At 38.9% G+C, this 12,173-nt stretch overlaps 2 protein-coding genes across 2 annotated transcripts in view; both read right to left on the minus strand.

Moving 5' to 3' along the window:
• Positions 1 to 12,173, minus strand: part of ZMPSTE24 (zinc metallopeptidase STE24) — a 42,927-nt gene that overhangs the window by 14,590 nt on the left and 16,164 nt on the right. Inside the window, exon 7 of the mRNA XM_080801069.1 lies at positions 6,771 to 6,955. Coding sequence (XP_080657195.1) covers positions 6,771 to 6,955 — 185 coding nt within the window. The remainder of the gene's footprint in view (positions 1 to 6,770; positions 6,956 to 12,173) is intronic.
• On the minus strand, positions 10,841 to 11,239 carry LOC308340736 (large ribosomal subunit protein eL30-like; the record flags this gene model as incomplete). Its single annotated transcript, XM_080800064.1, has 2 exons — positions 10,841 to 11,150; positions 11,232 to 11,239. The coding sequence occupies 2 exons, from the start codon at positions 11,237 to 11,239 to the stop codon at positions 10,841 to 10,843; spliced, it is 318 nt and encodes a 105-aa protein (XP_080656190.1).

Below are 12,173 nucleotides of genomic sequence, written 5' to 3' on the forward strand. Positions count from 1 at the left end.
AAAACCCAGAAATGTTTTAGCAACATATACTTCTAGAAGAAGGAAAGTTATGTCTAAAAGGAAGGTATAAGATGAATAAGGAATGGTAAGCAAAGAAACAGGTAAGCATTGGGATAAGTCTAAATAAGGACTGTATAGAATAATAATGCTAATTTGTGGGGTAAAAATTAAACAAAATAAAACTAAAACACAAGATGAGAGGAATAATTGGGTTAAAGTATATATGGTCCCTGGATTGGCCAGGAAGCAGTGAAGATAATGGATATTTTAAGATTTTAAGTTACATGGGCAAGCTTAATTTTTAACAGCAGTCATTGAAAGAACAATCATACAAGAACCTTCCAACCTGAATAACAACTCAAATATAATTTTATTTTTAAAACCCTGATACAGCTCTAAAAAAAATAAAGCAGTAAGGTGTATGTGTGTATGTTTGGGATTAGGGTGGGGGTATGAAAAGGGCATAAAATAATACGATAGAAATAATCCCAACTATATCGGTAATTACTACATATATAAATAAACTAAGCTTTAAAAAAAAAAAAAGATAGTGACTCTCAGTTTGGATTTAAAAACAACCATAAGGGGTCGCCTGGGTAGGTCAGTCGGTTAAGTATCTGACTTTGGCTCAGGTCATGATCTCAGGGTCCTGGGATAAATAGAGCCCGTGTTGGGCTCCCCAATCAGTGGGGAGTCTGCTTGTCCCTCTCCCTCTGCCTTTCCCCACACTCATGCTCTGTCTGATAAACAAATAAAATCTTCAAAAGATAAATAAAAACAACCGTAAAAAGAAAACCTACCTATATGCCCTGTGTAAGGCATCTAAGACAGAGGACAGTAAGGTGGGAAGTAAAAGGATGAATGAGATTGTGGTGGCTGGCTGTACAACATGACAAATATACTAAAAACCACTGCACCGCACATTTAAAAATAGTATGTTTTAGCTCAATATTTTTTTTTAAAGTAAATGGATGACATCTAGCAAGCTTTAGCCAAAAGAAAATTGGTGTAGCTATATTAACATCAGACAAAATCAACTTAAAAGGCAACTCAAGGGGTGCCTGGCTGGCTCAGTTGGTGGAGCATGGAACTCTTGATCTTGGGGTGGTAAGTTCGAGCCCCATGATGGGGGTAGAGATCACTTAAAAATAAAATCGTAAAAAAAAAAAAAAAAGAAGATGACTTAACAGCATTATTAAAGAAGGTCACTACAGAACGGTCAAAAGTTCAATTTACCAGGAAGATGCATTAATTCTGAATTTATATGTACCTAATACTATTTCTTAGGAATACATCAGTTCTGACAAATCTATTAATAGAGGATGTTAACATACCTCTCTCAATAACTGAAACATCAAGCAAATAAAGTATCAAAGAGATATAAAGATCAGAACCAAATAATAAACAAGCTTGATCTAGGGACATACACAGTATATTGCAACAAAGAATTGGAGAATATGCATCCTAGAAAAGTGAAGGCTAAGGGTTTTGAAATAAACTGCAGCTACTTAAAAGGGTGAAGCACAAAAAAAAACCCAGATGAATATGGAACTGATTTTGTTTTATACAATTCAGAAAAATGTAACCGAAAGGGAACACAAACGGCCACATTTATTCTACCACTTTCCCCCTCCTTCTCCAATTCCTCTGGGTAGATACATGAGAAAAAGAATAAACAGATTTGCAAGATAGTATTGACATTTATTATTTCTTTTCAAATATTAGAATTTAGGTCAGAGCACATCTGGTAGGCGAAGAAAAGAATGAGAAAACTGACCTAGTTCTTTAAAAGGCAGAGAGACACATGTGTACCTGTACCTTCAGGGCTGTTAAGAAAGAGTACCAATTTTAAGCACCAATTAACAGACATCTATTCCAAGGGGGAAATAAAGAGTGAAAATTCACATATGAAGATATTCACAACAAGAATATTTTTAATAGTAAAAAACTGGAAACAATCCATACATACAATAGGAGGAAAATGATGGAAAAAAAGTTTGTCAAGATGAGAAATACATAGTAAGATATTTATGGTCAGCTGAATTATTCACGCTTTCTAACTTTTCTATTGCTTTCATAATAAGCAAAAATGTGGCTGTTTTGTTTAATAATAATAGTAATAATAATAATAATAATAATAATGGTAATAGCTCCCATTCTGTAATGGCCTATGTGGCAGACACTGGATGTATTAGGCATTTTACATGCAGTTCACTATTCTCTACTACAGTAAGGCAGCCATCAGTACCCTCACTGTAGATACAGTAACGCGGCCCTCAGACTTTGTTTTTCCTAGCTGCCAGCTTCCCGATATGAACTATGAATTCTTTCATAGAACCAGCTCTCTACTAGATAGCATAGGCCTCTGTGTCCTAGCATGAGGCTGGTTTTAGGACACTATTAGAAAGTACACAGAGTCACAAAGATTTGGAATAAGGAGAGCTTAATAAACGAGGGTCACTTTCCATACAAAGAAGACTTAATTCCTTGTGATAGATTCTTGGACAAAATTAGATTTCCTTTACTTCCTAAACTAACTTCAAGTAAAGGAATAAAGAGAACTATCACACATCTTCTACTTTTCTGTATCACTTTCTTTTTCACAAGATTTACCCACTGACATGTTTGATCACAACACCACCAAACTGGGCAGGAAGGGGAGTATTATCTTCATTTTAGAGATGAAGAAAAGGAAGCTGACAAATTAAAAATGTCTTGCTTCAGATCATCTTGCTAGTGAGTAGTGGGTAAACCCTGACCCCACAACTCTGGTACCTGCGCCCTTTCTATTACTCTTAATAACTGGGAAGACTTACACATAACCCTAGCACTTGCTGGGACATACTTCTTTTCTTCCCCAAAGGGGCAGCTTGTCTATAGTTTTATTTTCCCTTTTACTCAAACTACTTTCGAGACAGGTTGTTCCAAACATTGTCTGTCTCCAGAAGGATAAAATGCCAGAGTTAAGTTTCCTCAACATCTTTAAAAATGTTAATAACCAGTATAGAGCCATTCACCAAAATGTTACTAGCTCTCTCTGAGAGGAGGGATTTCAGATCACTTAGTTTTCCTTCTTTAAACTTCTGTTAAGGGGCGCCTGGGTGGCTCAGTGGGTTAAGCCTCTGCCTTCGGCTCAGGTCATGATCTCAGGGTCCTGGGATCAAGCCCCCATCAGGTTCTCTGCTCAGCGGGGAGCCTGCTTCCCCCCCACTCTCTGCCTGCCTCTCTGCCTACTTGTGAGTTCTCTCTCTGTCAAATAAATAAATAAAAACTTTTAAAAAACACCCCACTATTAAACTTCTGTTAAAAATGAAATGCTGGGACACCTGGGTGGCTCAGTCGGTTGAGTGGCTGCCTTCGGCTCGGGTCATGATCCCCGAGTCCTGGGATTGAGTCCCACATCAGGCTCCTTGCTCAGTGGGGAGCCTGCTTCTCCCTCTGCCTCTGCCTGCCACTTTGCCTGCTTGTGCTCTCTCTGACAAATAAAAAATAAATAAAATCTTAAAAAAAAAAAAAGAAAGAAAGAAAGAAAGAAAGAAATGCTTCCTTTTCTCTCCCTCATCCAGACTGAAAACCATCTTTGCATCCCCCCGCCCCACTGCGCTGTACATGGTAGGCATTCAGTAGCAGGTGAATAAACCACTGTTTCCTAAACTTCTGCTACATCTGTGTGCTGTGATTATTTACTCAATAGCTTTCTTTAAACCAATTCACTTTTTAAAAACAGCCTTGTCCTAAATGGCCATATTCATGAAATCGCTATATGCTAGTTCTATCTCTGTCCTAATACAAAATACTGCTATGCTACCTAAACAGTGGTATGGCACATGCACTGGAAAGCACTACAGTTAATGAGTTTTGAGTCAAATTTGTTGTTGTTGTTTTTAGGAAGTTTTTTATTTTAATTCCAGTATAGTTAGCATACAGTGTTATGTTAGTTAGTGTACAATGTAGTGATTCAACACTTCCATACAACACCGAATACTCACCACAAGTGTGTCCCTTAATCCCCATCACCTATTTCACCCATCCCCCTGCCCACCTCCCCTCTGGCAACCATGAGTTTGTTCTCTATAGTTAAAAGTTGGCTTCTTGCTTTGCCTCTCTTTTTTTTCCTCCTTGCTTGTTTGTTTTGTTTGTTAAATGCCACATATGAGCAAAACCAAATGCTATTTGTCTTTCCCTGTGCTGAGTCAGTCTTTGACTTCCTTCACTCCCCACAACAGCAATCACCAGGTACTTAAATCCATCTTTTACCATGACTCTTGCACTTATTTTGATTCTCACTCTAGTGCAGACCCTCATTATCTTGGTTACCTTAGCGCAATAGGCCCCTAGAAGTCACCCTGCCTCCAGTCTGCTCATCCTGTATGCTGCCACTAAATTGTAATCTTCCTAAAGAAAGCTCTGGCTCCTACCCAAATCAATCTAACCCTTCCAGGCTACTGGAAACCACTCGAAGTCTTCAGGAAGAATTTTACAAACTGATCCCAGTCTACCTTTCCATCTCCATCTATAAAAATCCACATAATTATCAGTCTTAGGATAGCCAGCATGTAGTTTTGGGGTTTTTTGTTCTTTTTTTTTAAATCTCTACAGTTTTATTCATTCCATACCTTCAAACTGAAAAGCTCCATTCCCAGTCAAAATTCTACTTAGGTCAGATACCTTCTCTTTTAAAAAAACTGTCTATTAGAATTCTCAGTAATTTCTTAACTTCTAAAGGCCACACTATTACAGCCACTTTTACCACACCCTGCTTTCATTTATGGGCTATTTGTATTCATGGCTAGTCTCCTCTACTACAGGTTCTTCAGGGCAGGACTATGTCTAATGTATCTTTGTTATGTAACCTATACCTAGATGCTAAAAATTTGTAGTTATCAATGAAATTAAGCAGGCTTTTCAAGTCAGCAAAATAACTCAAACTCCACTCAACACACTTCTAAAGACTATCTAATCTTTTGTAGGATTTAACCCAAAGAATAATGTTCCCCTAGATACTAAAGGTCAGTAATTTCATTACATTGTTTGAAATGGACCACTACCTAACGTCATTGTTTGGCTATGATGTTATCTACCCCCATCCCCACACCCCTATATGTGGTTACCTCTTAAGCAGCCTGACTTGCTCAACTTACATGATTCCCCCATGCTGCCTCTGGGTTACCCTTTCTGGACTTCAGTTTTCCTACTGATAAGATGACCTTAAGATCTCTTCCTAGATTAAAATCCAGATGCTTATTCAGACCAAAGTGACTTTTATTCCATCATCCTAACTGGCAGGATAAACCCACTTCAAAAACAAGCAAAATCAAAGCAGTTAGCCCTCTCCCAATGCTACTTAATGCCTTCACAGACTCTTGCCTCATGTACATATTTATGATTGGCTAGGCACTTTACTTGACTATCTTTTTTAGCATCGAAATGGATGTTCAAAAGATAATAGTTATTTTCTGGTACTTAAAATGTATAAAATGGAGTATAAGGTATTTACCCTATACTGTTTCATCTACCTCCCAACCCTAAAAGGCAGGCATCTTTAGCCCAGTATTTCTCAACCAGGAATGACCTTGCCCCACAAATCCTACCCTATCCCCCACCAGGGCTATCTGGCAATGTCTGGATATATTTTTGGTTGTAACAATTGTCGGGGTAGGGAAGGTTGATACTGGCATGTAGTGGGGAAAGACCAGGGATACTGCTAAACATCCCTATGATGCACAAGATACCTCCCACAACAAAAATTACCTGGCCCAAAATGTCAATAGTGCCAAGGTGAGAAACCCTGCTAGCATCACCCTTTAGTTAAGAAATCCAGAACAGAGCTTAACTTACTTGCCCAGAGTTACATAGACTCAAAATCATCTCTGAATGACACCAAAGCCAATAGCACATTCCCATACATACACAAATACTGGCAGCTGTCTCTGATTAAATCTGGGTTGTTTCTTATCACTATCCCTTCTCCCCCATTTAGTCTTGATACTTGAGATCTTGCTTATCAGTCTCAGCTCACCTCATCCAGGAAAGAATTCAGAAAAAGTTTCTGAGACTCAAGTCAGATTTAAGAAATGTCTTCTTAAAAACAAAACAAAACAAAAAATGTCTTCTCTTGTGCTCCCAATGCATCCAGGATACACAGCTTCACTGTTACAATTATCATATTGTACTGGGCTTCTTCTCTTTAGACCATAAGCTCCTCGAGAGCGAAGTTTCCCTCTTATTCTTACACTTCCAGTGCCAGGCAAAGTGTCTCAGCACAAAATGTGTTTCATAAATATTTGTCAAACAAACAAAAGAAAACTGACCACACTGTACAGTGTACCCAAGGACACACAGCTACTAAATGACAGAACCAGGGTTCAAATAAAAGTCTCTCCAGTGCCAAAGCCTATCACTAGCTCTCAATGAGCTAAAAATCAGATGTTTACCTTCTCTTTATCCTGCTGGGAGAATTCTCTGAACATAAACATATAAGGAATATATACAATGTCCCTGTTTTAAAGATAGCTTATAGTCATAAGAATTTTCCTATCTTATGCTTCCAAGTTTCATGTGTATGTTCTACAAAAGCTTGCAAGGTAGTTAGCATATAATAATAGTGATAATCTCTCCCAAATACCAGAATTATAAAGGGGCCATGGGTTTTTATCTGACAGTCTCCTTGAATTTACCACTCACTACATAGAAACTGATGTTATTTTGAGTTGTCATAGGAACTGTTTATAAAAACGAAGCCAGGGCCTCTTAGGAAAAGAAGAACTCACTTTAACTTTAGCTTTTATTTCTTCACTGTCCCCTTCTCCATCTTTGCGGGGTTCCATGCCAGTCTCCTCCAGGATGTCTTTGTTTAGTACAGAATACTCTTCTAGTAGAGTGTCAAACAAAACTATTCGCTTGTTCTTGAAGAAGCCATAAAAATAAGCATTGCTGTGGGAAGAGCGTTTAGATCCTAAGGAAAAGACAGTTCAAAGCATGGAAAATAATTAAAAAGTTTGGGGTTCTTTGGAGAGACTCCTAGAAATTGCATTACTGGAAAGGACATTAACATTTTCAAACTGTTTAATACCTGAAGAAAACTGTTATCAACATAAATCACCACCTGCAGTGGAGAGTGTCTGCTTCCCTAAAGTTTTGCCAACAAATACTTGTGCTCGTCGCAGCTTTATAGCAATAAGTAAATAAGTAATGTCTAAATATCCAACAGTAGTGGAATGATTAAATTATGGTAGAGCTGTGAAATGGAATTCTAACCAGCCAGAAAAAAAGCAATACTTCTGAAGAATCTTAACAAGACAGGAAAAAGCTCACCAATATACTGTGGAGGATATAAAACATATCTATACATAGTTTCATTACTGTCATGGAAAAAAAGTACATGTAAATAGAAAAGCATAGAACAGGCCTATAAAGACATATTTCAAAATACTGAAGTGTTTACCACTGGCTTCTAGAACTATGGATTTTTTCCCCTTCTTTATACTTTTTAAGGCTTTTTAAAATAAGTATACTTACTTCTATAATCAGAAAAAGTTAAAGCTATTTTTAAAAAGACTGGGGAAAAAAACATACCTAACAGTATATGGCTAACAAGAGCTTAACTGGGGCGCCTGGGTGGCTCAGTGGTTTGAGCCGCTGCCTACGGCTCAGGTCATGATCTCAGGGTCCTGGGATCGAGTCCCGCATCGGGCTCTCTGCTTGGCGGGGAGCCTGCTTCCCTCTCTCACTCTCTCTGCCTGCCTCTCTGCCTACTTGTCATCTCTCTCTCTCTGTCAAATAAAATAAATAAAATCTTTAAAAAAAAACACACACACACACAAAAAAACAAGAGCTTAACTATAGTTAATTTTTAAATTTGCTTCTTTATATTTTTCTTTATTTTCTAAAATGTTCTACACTATGCAGGGACCTGTGTGGTTAAGAGCAGACTTTGGATTCAAATCTTGGCTCTGCCATGTAGTAGTTGTGTAAATGTAAGAAACTTCCTTAACTTCCTTGAGCTTTTTTTACCAGTTTATGACATGAGGCTAATCTCTACCTGACTGAGCTGGATTAAAGATTACATGATAAATCCTAAGCGAATCAATCCATATACTGCCTGATCCATAAATTACTACTATTACTTATACAAATTTTTTAAAAGAAATGATAAAACATTTGTTTCTCTTGAGAACTTGAGATATCTCACAGAAAATACATATTCTATATCTACTCATACTTCTAATATAAATTATGGTTAGCAGTAGGTTTAGGATACAGTATATTCTACATATATAGCAGTATGCCTGGAGTATGTTTAGAATTTAGGAAGGCTTTAATAAGTAGTAGCTTATTTATTTTATTATTTTCTCATTTTTTGGTTCCGTTGCCTAGAAGAGCCAAACATGTGGTCCAATTCTGACAGTGGTATAGGACCTCAGTATCTGGAGTATCATGTATCAGTCAGAGGTCTTACAGTGCTCTCTCATTTCTGTCTCCTCTGATTCTAATTTTTAAATACAAGTATTTCTTAAAAGCTGCGTTAAGTTATTTATGGAAACAGGCAAACTGTACACTTATAAACAAAATAAAATTAATGTCTTAATATCTCCCACTGGTCCAAATTTTTCAAAGTGTAGCCCAAGGAATACCTATACCAGAATCATCTAGGGGCACTTGTTAAAAGTAGATACGAAAACACCTGGGAATGGAGCCCAAGAATCTGTCTTTGAACAAACCCTCCTGAAAATATTTACAGTCACTAAAGCTTATCACTGTGCTGGCATGTAATATATATTCAATAGTGTTTACAGAATGGGTTGATGAGGCCACTTGAAGTAATATACTTAAGAACTCTGAAAACCAATGTAAGGCATTGCCATCTGTGTCTTTGTGTTTAATGATGTCTTACCTTCACCTCTCAGCAGCATTTGACACAGCTGACCACTCCCTCCTCAAAAGACTTTCTTCTCCTATCTCAAAAGAAATACCACTTTCTCCTGGACTTCTTCCTACCTCCACGGTCTCTCCTCCTCAGCCTCCATTACTGGCTCTTCCTCTCCTGCTGACTCCAACCTGAAGCCCCTTCTCTTCTCTAAATGCCCCCATCCATGGCATTAAACAGCATCTGTGTCAGATGCTTTCCTATCAATATTCTGGCCCTGACCTCTCCCTAGAACTCCAGGTTCATATATCTAGCTGCCTATGTGCCATCACTACATCTCCACAGGGATGTCTGTAATGCAGATTTGTTGTTTATATTCCTGTGTGTGTATGTGTGTGTGTGTGCTTTTCCCCTGCCCAGTATCGAATTCTCCTTTCAGTATTCAGGGACTTTCTCACCATATAAGTGTTGTGGGAGACTCCTGGCACCTAGCCCACGCCCTGGCTCAGTCAATCAGATACACCCACCCACTGGGGACTCTGAAGATTGAGCTAATTACACAAAGAAGCAGGGCAGTGAGGAATTAATGTCATGGGTGCTAGTAGCAGGATGTTAAGAGAGCAAACTGCCAATTTCAACAGCAGGAGACAACAGCAGAGTTGTCAGCAAACTGGTTCTACAGTGAGATTCTGAGCTCCTCCTCTCCCTGGGAATAGCCCATTTTCCAAGCTTGTAAACTTAAGCTTCCTGATGATTTTGTGAGCTATCAAAGATTATCTCGGTAAGAAATCTTCCTGCTTCGATCAGCCATAGTTGGCTCACTGCTTACTCAGAGCTAACCACTGCTTGAGGAACTCTAATACAGTGTTCAACAGATACCTCAACATGTAACAGAACTTAATCCCCCCACCCCCACACCTGCTCTTCACTCAATTTTCCCATCTCTGTAAACCACCATTTATCCAGCTGCTCAGGTCAAAAATCTAGGTCATTACCCTTAATGCCTCTGTTTCCCCAATTCCTTCACAGGTAATTTGTGAGTAAATTTCTTCAACTCTCCCTCTGAACCAGATCCCCAGTGCATCTACTTCTCTGCATAAATTACTACTGTAATGTCCTAATCTAAGCCACCTGATCTCTGCCCTGACCACGGCCACGGCCACAGCCTCCGCACTGCTCGCCGGCTGCCACTCTTGCCCTCCCACTACAATCTCTTCTCCAGAGAGCAACTCACAGTATTTTAAAACTACAAACCAGACCATGTCACTAAAACCTTCCATGGCTTTTCTCCCCTGAACTTACAATAAGACCCAAGCTTTTCTCCTGATTCACCAAGGCCTATGTGGTCTGACTCCTGCCTGTGTCTCACACTTCGCGTCCTAACACCCCCCTTCTGTGCTGTAGCCACACTGGGCTTTCTTTTGTTTCCTGCCGACATAAAGCTCTAGAAGGTCTTCCCACTGATCTCAGCATGGATGGCTTCTTCCTTTAGGCATCAGCTCAAATTCATTTGTTTAGAGAGCTCTTGCCTGATGACCCAATCTAAAGTATCTATCTACTCAGTCATCCTTGGTCACATCACACTAGTTTCGTTCTCTACACAACACTTGTTATTCGATAATTTCTTAGAACAGAACGTTGGTTTTTTCACTACAATATCCCTATCAACTTGCAGATCCATAATGTATGTTGTTATTATTAGTAACAACACTTAATCACTCAATATTTCTAAGCATTATTACCATTATTTTAAAAATTACATTACAGACCAGTAAACTTAAGTTTAGCAAAGGTAAGCTGCCAAAGTCACAACAGGTAATTTGTGATAAAACCGGGATAAAAGCCTATTGGCCCCACAGCCTCACCTCCGAAATGCTACCTTCCACCTACTCAATCTTTTAAAACAAACAAACAAACAAACAAACAAACAAACAAGCTCTGGTCAGTTTTACGAAAGAAAAAGCCTAGTATGACTCACTTTTCACCGGTCTGTCCTGCCATGCTTCTAATGATATGAGAATCACTTCGAGCAATGAGAGGCAGGGTGCATACTCCACGGTACTTCCCATTTTCTATGCCCAATTCAGTACTACTGCCACTGTAGTGATGGACACCAGTTTTGGCCAACATGGCATAATATTCTATGCGAGGTTTCCTCAAGGCTGGCGGTTTCACTTTGCCATGTCTGATCATTATCAGAGTCTGCTTGAACCCCAGCACACACTTTCCACTCTTCATATTGATTTGGAGCACAAAGATCAACTCCAGTGGCTTTTTTGTCTTCCTGCCTTAAGTGTGGGCTGGCCCCGAAAGATGGTCGGGGAGCGAGGAATAAAAGGCTAAATCCTGATATTCCATAAAGTACCAGCTCATGTTATAATTCTCCATAAAGTCTTCCCTATTTCATCTAAAACCACATGGCACTGACAGTATATATTACACATCTTATCAATTACCTCTATTGTGATATCATTAGCTGTCATTTCATATTATCTGAATATCCCTTAAGTGATAAGCAACTCAGGTTGCCCCATCAGTAAAAGTCCCTAAAAGATAGTCCTACTGTACTGATTGATATACTTCTAGTTTACTATTAACTAAGAGCAGTGACCTCAGGGCCTAAGAAGTAGTAGGAATTGTCATTCTACCATTTCTGCCATAGAGATGTTCCAACTGTGCCATTAGCTGGGCTATTACCTCAGAACCACTAGATGTCTGAGACTTCTATACTCTTCTAGCTGCTGTTAATTCATTCTTTCCCATTGTTGCCATCTCTATTCTCCCCAATCCCATAATTACTTCTCAGTCTCTACTCCTTCATCCAATACAGCTGTTTCTCTGGTGATTTTTTTTTTTTTTTTTTTTTTTTTAGTTTAGAGAAGGGATGGGCAAACTATTGTTTGCAGGCCAAATCTACTCTGCCACTTATTTTTATAAATGAAGTTTTATTAGAACACAGCCACGCTCATTTGTTTATGTATTATCTGTGACTGCTTCTGTACTCTGAAGTAAGGCTTGAACAGTTGTGACAGAGAGAGACCATGTGGCCCACAAAGTCTAAAATATTTACTGACTAGCCCTTTACAGAAAATGTTCGCCAAACCATGGTTTAGGGGAAGCAAAACTGAAACCTGGAGGGTGAAGGGATTCATTAAAGATCCCACAGGCGCTAAGTGGCAGAGGCAGAACCAGTCTCACGCATTTACGTGGACTTTAATTTATGGATTCTGAAAGTGATGGTATCATACAACAGTTTTACTCTACATCTTTTTGGGCTTGAGACTTTAGTAGTCTTATGTAAGCTAAC

The sequence above is a fragment of the Martes martes genome (assembly GCF_963455335.1).
Source record: "Martes martes genome assembly, chromosome: 4".
NCBI lineage: Eukaryota > Metazoa > Chordata > Mammalia > Carnivora > Mustelidae > Martes > Martes martes.